This window comes from Erpetoichthys calabaricus, chromosome 1, assembly GCF_900747795.2.
Source record: "Erpetoichthys calabaricus chromosome 1, fErpCal1.3, whole genome shotgun sequence".
Classification (NCBI taxonomy): Eukaryota; Metazoa; Chordata; class Cladistia; order Polypteriformes; family Polypteridae; genus Erpetoichthys; species Erpetoichthys calabaricus.
The window spans coordinates 313,440,471-313,454,613 of NC_041394.2; the positions used below are offsets into that span (position 1 = coordinate 313,440,471).

Sequence of the window (14,143 nt, forward strand, 5' to 3'; positions counted from 1 at the left end):
GTGGCGATCTGCACCACCACCACCTGATCAAGGCACCATGCAGCCCCCTGAGATGATGGAATGAAGGCGGATGTCTCAGATGTCCATGAGACCAACTTCATCAGAATTCTAGCATGTGTTAGCATGAAATGAAAGAGGACTGATTTAGGAACATTTTTGTTAGGTAGAATGCCCAGTAGGGGGCTGGACAGTCTTTTGGCCTTGGAACCCCTGCAGATGTTGTTTGTTTCTCCAGCCTAACTGCAGTTTTATTTTTTGTTTTTTTCTGTCCTCCCAGCCATCTGACCATACCTTGTTTTGCTTTACTTATTCTGTAATATTATTGCCTCATTTTAGTTGTTTTTCTTTTCTTGTAAATTTCTCTTTGTTATCTTGTAAAGAACATTGTTGTATGAAAATATGCTATAGAAATAAATGTTGTTGTTGGGTATTGTGTGATGAGACTCACAGTACAGTGGTACCTCGGTGTACGTCTGCTTTGGAATAAGTCCAACTTGGTATAAGTCCCGTTTGGATGCGAAAAATTTTGCTTGGTATACAACCTTTGTTTGGAATATGACTCGCGTGCTAGAACACCGTGTCGTTCTCCGTGGGCGCGACTGCACGACCGCGGGGGAGTTAATGAGGAAGTTGGAGCGAGTCGCACCTGCACAGGTGGGCTGTGATCGGGAAGAGTGAGACTGCATTTTTAACCTTAGATTTATCGGATTTATTTATTGTTGTTTTTATCCCCACAGAACACTTGTTTTTATAGATATTTATTAAATAATTATTTATTGAAACCAGATGCACAGCACTTTTTGTTTGGACACTGATTTTTGTTTTAAATAAAAGCACTTGGCATTCTTGCACTATCCCCTGGCTTCATTTGAAAATTGTCCTCATTTGTCAGCTCATCTCGGTGACATTACCAACACTATCGGGTTCAGGGCTCCCCATAAGGACATATGGGAGCGTGGAGCGGACCTGCATCGTCACACCGCGCACTACCCTACACTGCCCACGAGTGTCAGTACGCCAGTTGCTAGCATTTAGTGAACAACCCGCGCTATAACTCTGTGAATTTTCACGTGATTTTGTGTTTTTTTCGCGTAAATTTGAATTGATTGTTGAAAAGTATGAAGGTGGCATGCGTATCCGGGACATGGCTGCTGCATACCGTATGCCAAGAACGACGGTATCTACAATTGTGAAAAACAAAGACGTTATTAAAAAGTAAAGTGAGGTTAAATTTTAATTTATTTCATCTAATTGCTTTTGTACTTATGTATTTTAGTATTAAGCAGTGTTTAAATTATTTTATACAACCCCATCAATGTATAATATGCCAATAACAATAGCATTTTTTTTTTCATGGGAACGGATTAATCATTTTCCCTTTATTTCTTATGGGAAAAATTTGTTTGGTATACGTCCTGTTTGGTATAAGTCAAAAGATCTGGAACGGATTAAGGATGTATACCGAGGTACCACTTGTATATCTATGGAATTCGTCTCTGGGTAAATGTAACTAGGCTCACTATCAGTATTCACTTCATCAGCCATTATCTTATAACTAGTGGACTATGTTACTTATGTTAATTTGTTAGAAGTAAAATTTGGTGCGCCAGGCCAGGAGTGATTCCTGCTTTGTGCCTGATATTGCCATTCTGTCCTCTGGCCCCCTTGTTACCTTGTATTGGAATTAAAAGGGTTTGGAAAAATAGAAAGATCACCAACAACAATCCAAGAGCACTCTTCATTATTGTATAGAGAAACACTCACAGGCTGCAGGAGCTCAGGCCTTGAGGAGTCAGATCTCACTTTGCCTCTCAGTACCATCGGATTGAATTCAATGACTTTAAATTTAATTTTCTTCAGTTTGGAATTCTCAATCCACTTTCTGCAATAACAATAAACACAAAAACAGGATGACTGTGAAAAGCATTAATCAATTGATTGGCAATTATTTTATGGGAAAAATATATAGTGCACTCAAGAATCCAATCCAAAGCAACACATGATGAAATTTTGAGAACCAAAGAAGAGCTATTTCATTTCACACATATTTAACTATAAACTAAATACACAGGTAGTACCAAGAAGGATGGAAGTAACAACACCATTAAATATGGAGTTGGACAATCACATACCACTAGTAGTGTGTTCTTTCCTTTATCATTCCTACTGTGAAAACAACAAAAGGATACAACCAGAGTGGTGAATATGATATTATTTATCTTGACTCTGAACCTTATCAGAATTGCCATGATGTTAAGAGTGGTGTCCACCAGGGGTCAGTGCTAGGCCCGCTGCTATATATGTACTGTTTATATATATACAGTAATCCCTCCTCCATCGCGGGGGTTGCGTTCCAGAGCCACCCGCGAAGTAGGAAAATCCGCGAAGTAGAAACCATATGTTTATATGGTTATTTTTAGAATGTCATGCTTGGGTCACAGATTTGCGCAGAAACACAGGAGGTTGTAGAGAGACAGGAACGTTATTCAAACACTGCAAACAAACATTTGTCTCTTTTTCAAAAGTTTAAACTGTGCTCCATGACAAGACAGAGATGACAGTTCTGTCTCACAATTAAAAGAATGCAAACATATCTTCCTTTTCAAAGGAGTGCAAAGCAAGCAGTCAAAAAAAAAATCAATACGGCTTTTAAGTATGCGAAGCACCGCCGGTACAAAGCTGTTGAAGGCGGCAGCTCACACCCCCTCTGTCAGGAGCAGGAAGAGAGAGAGAGAGAGAGAGAGAGAGAGAGAGAGAGAGAGATAGCGAGAGACAGATAAAAAAAATCAATACGTGCCCTTTGAGCTTTTAAGTATGCGAAGCTCCGTGCAGCCTGTCCTTCAGGAAGCAGCTGCACACAGCCCCCTTGCTCACACCCCCCTACGTCAGCGCAAGAGAGAGAGAGAGAGAGAGAGAGAGAAAGAGAGAGAAAGTAAGCTGGATAGCTTTTCAGCCATCTGCCAATAGCGTCCCTTGTATGAAATCAACTGGGCAAACCAACTGAGGAAGCAGGTACCAGAAATTAAAAGACCTATTGTCCGCAGAAACCCGCGAAGCAGCGAAAAATCCGCGATATATATTTAAATATGCTTACATATAAAATCCGCGATGGAGTGAAGCCGCGAAAGGCGAAGCGCGATATAGCGAGGGATCACTGTATATATATATATATATATATACTATACAGACATACTAATTATATATATATGTATATATATATATATATATATATATATATATATTCACGGCATTCGTAGTCTGTGTCACAATCTGATTGTATGGTAGGTAACCACCCATACAATCAGATTGTGACACAGACTTCGAATGCCGTGAATGTAATTACCCCGATCTACACGCTGTCAAATAAACGAACCACACGCCGTGGCGCAACGTTAGGGGCATCGCCTCTGGCGCTGACGTCTGAGGTTCGATTCCCGAGAGGGAGTGCAGTGGAGTTTGTACGCCTGATGAGCCCATAATGAGGGCGAAACACGTGTCGCGTACTCTTTGCATTTATTTGACAGTAAACTATTTCAACCATATATATATGTATATATATATATATATACTGTATATAGTTGCTATATATGTGCTGTTTTATATATATATATATATATATATATATATATATATATATATATATATATATATATATATATATATATACAGTATATATATATATATATATATATATATACAGTTAGTTCCATAAGTATTTGGATAGTGACACAATTTTCATAATTTTGGCTCTGTATTTGAAAATACAATATTTGGATTGGATAATGGATATATAATGGATTTGAATAAATAGTGAATAAATGATGGATTTGAAAATAAGCAGTAATTAAGTCTAGACTTTTGGCTATAAGTTAAGGGGTTTACCAAAAATATCATAAGAGCAGCAATTTTTTCAATAATAGATGCCTATATTTTCATTATATTTTGCTCAAGACAAACAAGATGAACTTCAATAGAGGATACTTGCATGGGCAATTTAACATCAAACCACCTTATTTTCCTGAGTTGTACCAGTAATCAGTGCAAACAAAGCAGAAGCCCGGGAAATGGCTGGGATACCTTGGCTGTACTGATTACTTTATAACCTTCAAATAGATGGATGCCATGGGACTAGGAATAGCCAAATAGGTTTACAGTTTGGGAAAGGAAGAAATGCTGTAAGGTTCTAAACAGATCAAAAACTGTAAGCGAAATCATCCATCATATTGACAGCCAGCCAATCAAATGTGTGTTACATTACATGCTCTGGAATTGCAAGTGGATTTTTAAAATAAATATGCCTTGTCTGAGGGACAAACGAGGAGCTACGTCAGAAGAAGAAACAGAGACGACAAAAAGACGATGTTAGAAGAAGAGACCAAGACACATGTGTCCAGTTCATCTAAACATCGGGGAGCATAGCTCATGTATTTTGCCAACTGCTGAATCAAAAAGCAGCCTAGTTAATTCATCTTTGACATCTCTAATTCTTTGTAACCTTTTTCTACAGACTATTTATATATCCAGACTTTGCTATTTATATTTTCTTTTATACTTTCCTCCTACTGGCATTGTTATTCTTTAACTTTCTATATTTTGTCTTTATATCTAGAGTGATTGATGTAATAAGGTAAATATTTAGAGCACCTGTAACAATGATCCGAACTGCGAGATTTATTAGACTGAGGATGAGAGCTCTATCCAATAGCGAACAGCATGTAAAGTAAGACATCTTTGGTTGATAAATGGCCTGTAAACAAGAATGTTGAGCCTTTTTATGTTTAAATATATTCTTGAAGACAAAAAGGAATATTTAAGTTTGAGATCTCTATTTAAGACATTGTACGTTGTTCATGCCAATGATAAGTAAGTCTGTTGAAGTGCTAGAGAGAGACGAGCTGTGCATGTGTTATTCATACAGTACTTGTGTGGGTTAAAGTGCTTGAGAGTAATTTGCTTGTGTATGAGTCATTCATGCAGCAGGTATGTGGTTAGGGTCTGTGTGTATGTGTTAAAGGTGTGAGAGTAGACCAACCTGGTAAGTCAGAGAAAGCAAATGTAATATTAGTGCTTCAGGATTTCATTGATGAGAACAGCAATGCTTTCATGTCTAACTAATCAACCCCCCTGAGTCTTTAGGACTGACATGATTCTATTGGTCTAAAGTTGACTGTATGGGATTCGTTTTGAATCAGAGACGATTCGGTACCACAGCACCCTATTGGCCCAATGATTTTACAGAAATCTATAAAGTTGGTCACTTTACCACCCTGTCCCACTCACAAACCATGGCCATGAAGAACACACACACAGAAGAGCACAACTGAGCAGCCATATTGAGACATGTGCTGCAGTCCCGCTAACGTATCTGAAGCTGATTTCCCCAATTTGCACATGAACTTGATGTTAGCACATTGCTCAAACTGCGACATTGTATAGTAAATTGGCACAATGTTGCAGTTCAAACAACGTGGGAATATAAATAACAAGCTGGTTAAGTATCACAAGCTACATGGATTGGAAGATAATCTACAATCCGTTGAATCATTACAGAGGAAGTTGGACAACATACAGGCCTGGGCAGATTTGTGGACAATGAAATTTAATTTAAGTAAAGTAAAGTAAATGTGAAGTATTGCATGTAGAAAGTTAAAAGGGTAGATTTAAATACAAAATAGGAGGTCTGAAAATTTAAAGTAAACCTAATGAGAAGGATTTAGGAGTCATAGTGGAATCTACGTTATCAACTGCCAGATAGTATATTCAGAAGGCATCAAGAAGGCTAACAGAATATTAGGTGATATAGCATGATGTGTAGAGTACATGTCCAAGGAGGTTATGTTCATGCTTTATAATGCACATATGAGGCCTCATCTGGAGTACTGTGTACAGTTTTCATCTCCAGGCTACAAAAAGGACATAGCAGCAGCGGGAAAAGTCCAGAGAAGAGTGACTAGGCTGATTCCAGGACTACAGGAGATGAGTTATGAAGTAAGATTAAAAGAGCTGAGCCTTTTCAGTATAAACAAAAGGAGATTAAGAAGTGACATGATTGAGGTGCTCAGAGTCAGTACAGTGGATTTAGATTGTTACTTTAAAATGAGCTAAACAAGAACACGGGGACACAGTTGGAAACTTGATAAGGGTTTTTCTTCACACAGATAAACATAGACACATGGAATAAGTTATCAAGTATTGTGGGAGACAGTAGGACTTTAAGGACCTTCAAAACTCGACTTGGTGTTATTTTGGAGGAATGTAGTGGATAACACTGGTGAGCTTGCTTGAACTGAATGGCTTGATCTCACTAAAACTTTCTAAATTCTGGTTGTAATAAGTAGGTTTGGGTTTTTTTGCCCAAGAATGGCATCCTGCTCTGTTGGAATCCTGATTAGCCATTCTTGTAGAGGTTCTTTGCTCATACTTAAAAATTTACAGTTGATTTAGAGTTACTTATATTAAGCCAAATCAAGGACGTTGATCATTCCCTTTGAGGGTCAGACTGATAACCTATTCCTCATGAACCATCAGCATGTCGAGCTGTTTTCAATGTCACTGCAGCTTCTGATTAATGTACTTTAAGTCCTCCTACAAAATCTCATCTTCTAGCCATGCTTAAAAGACTTACAGAGAATGTTATCTGATCAGCTTGGCTGTTTAACATCTCAAGGATACTAGGATATGATTCTATAATCATGGCAACAGAGAATGACGATGTGTTGCATGTTGACTAATACGTGCAAGAAAGAATTTCAGTGTACTCTGTGTACATGACAGTAACGACTCTATAACGACCCTCAACTAACAACACTCTTGCAACCATTAAAACTTCAGAGGAGTACAAAATAACTAATTAGTACAAAAGTTTTCATCAACAGACGGAGTCAGGTTAACGATTTGCAACTGTGCAGACCTGTTTTTAATTCAGGAACAAAGTCAGAAGCCAACTTCATGATCATGCCACCATAACAGCAGATGGCAATTGTTTGGCCACAACACCTGTGACGCTATGATGTACTGGTCGTGTTGGAGCCCTAGAACAATGTAAGATCACCAACCACCCAATACAAAAAATAGGAAACAAAGAAAATAAATTCTATAAATCTCTGAAACAACCTGAAATTCACTTACCTGGTGGACACAACTGATAATTAGTATTGAAACCTTTCCATTTTCTTCACAACAAATACATTTAGACTTAGCAGCACTAGCATTCTGCACTCTATTATATACTAAACAAAACAAAAGTAAAACCAGTTTAAGAAACCAGGAGGTTCACTCGTTTAATGATGAGCTCCAAATCTTTTCTCCTACTGCGGTTACTTTAAGGGGCTGCAGTTACCTGACATGCTGGAGAGAGTTTGCCATTGCTACGATATAGAAGAGCACATTTCCATCACTGTTGCTGTAGATGCTATTGATGGCAGCTATGGTGGCACCAATTCTACCCTCAGCTGCACAGATGACCACAGGGACCTCTTCCTCCTCCTCCTCCTCTTCCTCCTCTTCCTCCCCTGTAGTATTTTCAAAGGCAGGTGCAAAACCTGCTTAAGAGAGTGTAAAATACAAAGAAAAAAGTTATACTGCCTTTTTGTTATTAATTGACTTTCTACTTGACTATACCCAGATTTGGGTGAAGAGACACTAAACACATCATGACTGGTTACATTATCCAAATAATACAGCCATAGCTCCAGTGACAAAAATTGGAGCGACATCCTGATGACATAGTTGAGCATGTGTTTCTGTCCAGCCTCACAGTCTGGTTCCACTGCTTCAAAAAAAAAAATCAAAGATGTCAATTGGATACATCTTTCCTCAAGACACCTTTGGACAGAAAAACTGATGGCTATGTGTCCAAAATAGGCCTAAATAAATCCAGAATAGACATCAAGTTGCTACCCCGGAAGGAGGGAGAATGAACTCCTTTTGAAGATGAATGTCTCAAAGAAATGTAGACAAACAGAAGATGACCTACAGTCATCATCTTAAAAATAGTGATTCCAGCCTTGCTCCCTGCTGGTCAAGGTTACAGTAACACGGTTTAGCAGCATTCAATGATTATTGGGATACCCCAGATGCGGAGTGAGAAAGCAGAAAGTGCTCAAACCTGCCTTGTGTTATACAATAACTAATCAGACTCTTCATGATATGGCATCTTTGTGAGTGTTCACCACTCAATAGTAATTTGTCATGCAGTAGCCCATGCAATGAGAGCATCCAGAACCCAACAGGCCTGTAGAATGAAAAAAAATACATCCAATTTATGGCAAGGCACACTTTACGTTTCATTTGAAAGAAGATTTAATGAAATGGATTACATTGGCTCTCCTGTCAGGGGGTGATAATCCCATTGTATTTAATCAGCACCCTCAGCAGCTCTGACTCCAGACCAGAATGGTAAAGGGGTATCTGAAACACTATTGAGAAACATGTTGTGATAATGTCCTAAAAATCCAACATGCAACAGTCTATGCAAAAGCAGGGCTGGCACATTAAATAATGTCACCTGAGGCAAGATACATTTTTGCTGCCATTTGACCCCAAACCCTATATATATTTGGTACAGGCATGAGATGATACACTTAATTATATTGATGTACTGGTTTCCTGAAATAGTGCATCCTCTGAACATCAAAAAAAAAAAAACATTGATATTTTTTTCAGAAAAAATGTACAAATTTAAAACAACTGAACGCTCAAAATGCTCCTCCTGCACGCTTCTCGAAATATGGCAGTTTCAAATCATTCTGCAGGCTGAAAGGTGTCTATCCTTTTTAACTTAACACACGTGGTGCAAACTTAAGAGACTTTTAACAGACATTGCAACTATTAGCTTAAGCAGATTCATGAAATTAACAAAATGTGACAAATTAGTATATGCACAATGCGATGTGCATGGGTGCTGACCCATCATAAACACGGTGTGGAAGAGGGCAAAAAAACTGACAGGCTACAATGTAGAAAAAAGCATCGAAACAGCAACAATATCAATAATAATAATAATAATAATAATAATAAAAATAATTATAATAATAGGAGATACATACATGGAAATATAGAATGAAACAATCAACCCGGCAACAGGTCTGAAGCAGTATACCTTGAATAGTTCACTAAAGACTGATTTCGGCCAAAGTATAAGCATCTCCAATATAGGCTTACATAAGGACTGGTGCTCAAACTCCACAAATCCCATCCTCTGCTATTCACCATCATCAATGACTTGACTGATTACACTCTTCACCTATGTGGTGTTTCGATGGGAAAACTGATGGGTGCACTGATTGGCTGGTGATTGACTAATTTGCATTTAGTCAGGTGTGTTAAAACAGGAAACCTGGGTAAATGTTTAGAGGTAATCATTATACTTAATTTCATTGTGATTATACAAAGCTAATCAGTTTAGGTCAATGGTCTTAATATAATCTGTACTAGCTGTGCTACCTGTGTAAGACGGGTTGAACTGTAAATAATCAGAGTAGACCTCAGCGTTAAAGTAAGCAGTGAGTAATCTGTCGGAATGCATTTTGTAATGCATGTAGTAAAGAATGCATTACTATAAATGTTTGTCAAGTCAAGTCAAGCTGGGGAACATGCACTGGTACAATGCATTGTTGCACCCACTACATGACGAAACAACTCAGGATCCTGGTTAGCAACCCCCCAGGCAGACATGTGGTCCAGTCCCACCCTCTGGAAATGACCCTCTATTTGCCGCAGCCAGGTGTTACGTGGCGACCCCTTGGCCTGGTCCAGCCACTTATGTCCCCAACAATGAGGATCTTACGAGCTGGATCACCCTCGGGGAAACGCTCCACATGGCCATAGTGCTATAACGAAAGCTCCCTCACAATGCAGGTAATGTGCCTCATTCGGGACTCCATGAGTAACCGCTCATTAGACACAAAGTCAAACCAACGGTACCCAAGGATTTTCCAGAGAGACACAGTACCAAAGGAGTCCAGTCTTCGTTCAGGTCACTAGATAGTGTCCAAGTCTCGCAACTATATACTGTATGATACTACTTATCTTCTTCTTCTTCTTTCGGCTGGTCCCGTTAGGGGTTGCCACAGCGGATCATCTTCTTCCATATCTTTCTGTCCTCTGCATCTTGTTCTGTTACACCCATCACCTGCATGTCCTCACTCACTACATCCAGAAACCTTTGCTTAGGCCTTCCTCTTTTCCTCTTCCCTGGCAGCTCTATCCTTAGCATCCTTCTCCTAATATACCCAGCATCTCTCCTCTGCACATGTCCAAACCAATGCAATCTCGCCTCTCTGACTTTGTCTCCCAACCATCCAACTTGAGTTGACCCTCTAATGTACTCATTTCTAATACTATCCATCCTCGTCACACCCAAAGCAAATCGTAGCATCTTTAACTCTACACTTCCCGTAAATGCCAGAAATGACTCTAATCCGTTGGGCCCTTGAGTAAGGCCCTTAATTTGCAATTGCTCCGTCCTGGGGATGAAGTTCATCTGCAGCCAGCCCTGCAAGTAGACCCTCCAACCTGCATGGAAAAACCTGGGGGTTGGTGGCAGAATTGGTACTCCAGCCACCATTAAAAACCTCACAGTGTTCCACTCCATCTGAACTAGTGTGGTGCTGAGGTGTCCCCCATCACATGGCTGCACTCGGGTCCTAATCTGGGATCTTGAGGTGGTTTTTCATGTGGTGGGTGCGGCAATGTGCTGTATCAGCTCATGCTCCTAACCTCTCTCTATCACTGTCCTACTTCTTTTCTTCCTGTTTTGCTCTTTTTCCACTTTTTCCTTCCAGACATGTACATTCTCTTCATGATTTATGCTTATATTTAACATTTCTAAAAAATGTAACATTAATTACAAACTCTCTCATAATGGACACTGGGCCAGCTCCCCCAGGGATTTCTGACTGTGGAAATGGATGCCCTTAGGAGTTCCCTCAGAGCTCAGGTTTCCAGCAATTGCCTGTCATGTCGCTGCACCTCTGTATGGTTGTACTTAATGGAATTAGATAGCAAAATTACACCTATGCTATCACCATCAATGTTGTGCTGGTGGTTCAAATACAGAGCTACTCCTAGTATAGCATATGTTTATTGCTATTCAGTGAAAACATATTTATTCACTCATGTTCGATCTTCTTAGAGAAATATGAAATGAAAAAAAAAAACAAACCCAAACCCTGCCAATACAGCCCCTTTGTTACTTCTTTTATGTCAAGCCCCTCAAACTCTTATTTTTACACAAGAGTTCTACAGACATATTGGGCAGTGACGATTCCATCTCTGAGCACTCACCTCGTGAGCTGACCAATTCGCAGACGTCCTGTCCTGAAAACAATTTGAGGCTTTTGGTTCACAACTGTCTGATGAATTAATTTTTAATAACTTTTTTAAATTCACAATAGAGATTTGAATCACCTGGAAAATTAATTTGAACTGTCAAAGGCCTATTGCAGACTTTAAAGTCAATCGGAAGAGGGGTATATGGTCTGATTAGACCCAAATTGAGCTTTTTGGCTGTCAGACTAAGCATCATGTTTGAACACTGCACATTATCAAAAACTCATGAACCCCACAAACAAACAAAAAAATCGCCTGTGCCGCCAAAAAACAACAGTATTGGGATACTGTAATCTGAATGTACCCTCATAGCCTTTAGCAACATAGTGCATCCTAGGTAGTCAGTATGGATTTTTCAATTCATTTTACCAGCAACATCCTCCAACAACAATGATCCCCCAAGCCCCTTCTCACCACCTCAAATAGAAGATGCCTGTAGATTAATCCAAAAATCAAGAAAATGAACTGTACTAACATGTGGCTTGGAGCAGCCAATTCACCCATTTAATTCTCGGACTCTCACAGCCGTGGGGAGGCATTGCAAACTGTGTTATGTGAAATTTGAAACATTGTAATGAAAATATTCATCCAAATTCTTAAAGATAGTATAAGACACTAAATGTGTATGTCATTCTTAAAGTTTACACTTAACCTCTTTATTTTATTATTTCATAATGTTACAGAAAAAAGATACATGACAGCCGCCCTTGCCAAAGCAACGCCCGAAGCGGTTGCCTCATCTCCTCAGTGCTTATGCTGGCCAAGTTCGACAGCTTTGGCTTAGCCCAGCTAAATGACCCCGTGGAGTGGAGCTTGACTCTCAGCACAGAGTATAGGGTGTGCCAAACAATAGGGGGCCCGCTGAGGGGATTCAAGAAGTCAAGCTATGCCATGAAATCAGTTATCATACGAAGGGAGCCGCTGGAGCCCTATTTACTTCTGCTGTGGGGAGGCTAGCCAAAATCTTACCTGGAAGTCTCACTGTGTAATAGAACCTCATGGATAAGGAGTGGGACAGAAGAAATGACTTGTAAACTTAATGAAACATTTCTATTTGAGTCACTTACACTAATGACATTCAAAGCAGACCTATTGAAATGACCTGAGCTAGACAACTTTAAAAAGGTCAATGAAGGTCTAGTTTACCTTTTACATTTTTCCGTAATGCCTTGTTGTGAACTTTGTTGTAGAAGATGAGGCAGACCATTGCAATGAGCAGCAACAGCAGAATCTGGTTCACTAAAACATAAAAATATTGTACCATTAGAAATCTGTCTGATGTTGAAAATGGCATATTTTATCAGTTGCTTTGTGCCTTTGGAAATGGAAGTGGTATTATGGGATGTCAAAAAGCTCTGTTGGCATTCGTCATGAGTTGCAGTTCCTCAGTGTCAGATTCTATATTATTCTCATTGTTTTAATGCTTGAGCATCCAAACCATTCAGCTAAAGAAATACGCCCATAGCTTTGAAGGATTCTCTAGCACTATTGACGATGTCACACATTTGCAGCAGGCATTTTGTTCGGCCCAAATTTCTACTCATGGCAAAGGGGATCCCCTCTACACTTATCAACACAAATTATTCTTCTACTTATTTATGCTCACCATGCTCAGACCCACTGTATACTCCAAACTCACACTCTAAAGCCCTCTCAACTAACTTAGTTTGGTTGCTTTATTACTACATTTTGAAGCTGCCCTCAACAAAGCAAGCAAATTATATAATAGTACTTGCAGCCAATTGGTTATAAAAGTCCCATAATTAGTTAAACAGAGATTGCTGGTCCATAGTCATAGGGATTTAATGGATTATTGTATAAATACACCTGTAACTGGAAAGTCTAGCTTGTGGTCAGACAGAATTGTGGCCTAACCTACACAATGAAGACAAAGGGATACTCCAAGAAACTCGAAAGCACAAGTCAGAGGATGGAGACAAGTATGGTATAGCGGGTCCATGGCTTAGAAGAAAAGGCCAGCTTTTAAATAAATATTTGCCACACTCGCAACTTAAAGAAAGGGCATGGTAGTGTGGCCGGAGCAGTTCTCGGACGTGACGTGGTGCGGGCAATACTTCACTTAAGTGCACAGGTGAGGAATTTTCTGTATCCGTAATTGATGCCAAGAGCTGATAATTGCCGCACCTGTGCCACATCCCCATTATATATAGAAGGATCGTGAGAGCAGAGGGAGGAAAAAGATCAGAAAAAAGAATGGAGGTTAGAGGAGGAAGAAGAGGAAGCTGGAAGCAGAGAGCCGTTTTGGGTGTGAATGATCGAGCAAGCGAGCAGGATGAGTAAGCTCACTGGTAGCGGAACGCAGCTGGGAAGTGAGCCCTAGCGGGGTGTTTGGTCGGCACCCACGGGCAGATGGATTGGGTCACTCCTGCTGAGTTTTGCAGAGGAGCAGGAGTGACCACGATCGAGGACAGCTTGCCGCATAAGGTCGCGGAAGGCAGTGGGAGTCGGAGGCTTGGGAGGTGGAAGCCCCAGTGTGAGCACCCAGGTCGCTGGGAGAACCCGAGTCTCGGTCTGGTGGAGCCCTAAGGACCCAGGGATCAAAAGGTTACCAGACCAGTAGAAGAAGTCAGCTGTAGGTAGGGCGGCTCCCCTGGTGCAGGGCCCGGATGGAAAAAACAGGGGAGCCACCAGCTGAAGAAGGCACTGTGTTTTTTTTTTCAAGAAGGCACTGCTTCCAGCCAGTATTTAAAGGATTTATTTATTGGGATTTTAACCTCCATATTATCACTCTGTTTTTAATGGATTGTTTATTTAATGGTGTATGAAACACTGCAGTTTGTTTGGATTGTTA

At 40.0% G+C, this 14,143-nt stretch overlaps 1 protein-coding gene across 3 annotated transcripts in view; it reads right to left on the reverse strand.

Annotated features, from left to right (window-relative positions):
• The window catches only part of glt8d2 (glycosyltransferase 8 domain containing 2), a 54,645-nt gene that overhangs the window by 21,058 nt on the left and 19,444 nt on the right, over positions 1-14,143 (reverse strand). For 2 of the 3 annotated variants that reach the window (XM_051929117.1, XM_051929114.1), the window contains exons 4-6: positions 12,478-12,570; positions 7,340-7,544; positions 1,765-1,882 (exon numbers count right to left, since the gene is read on the reverse strand). In XM_051929117.1, coding sequence (XP_051785077.1) covers positions 1,765-1,882; positions 7,340-7,544; positions 12,478-12,570 — 416 coding nt within the window. The remainder of the gene's footprint in view (positions 1-1,764; positions 1,883-7,339; positions 7,545-12,477; positions 12,571-14,143) is intronic. The other variant, XM_028817551.2, reaches the window with a different exon arrangement.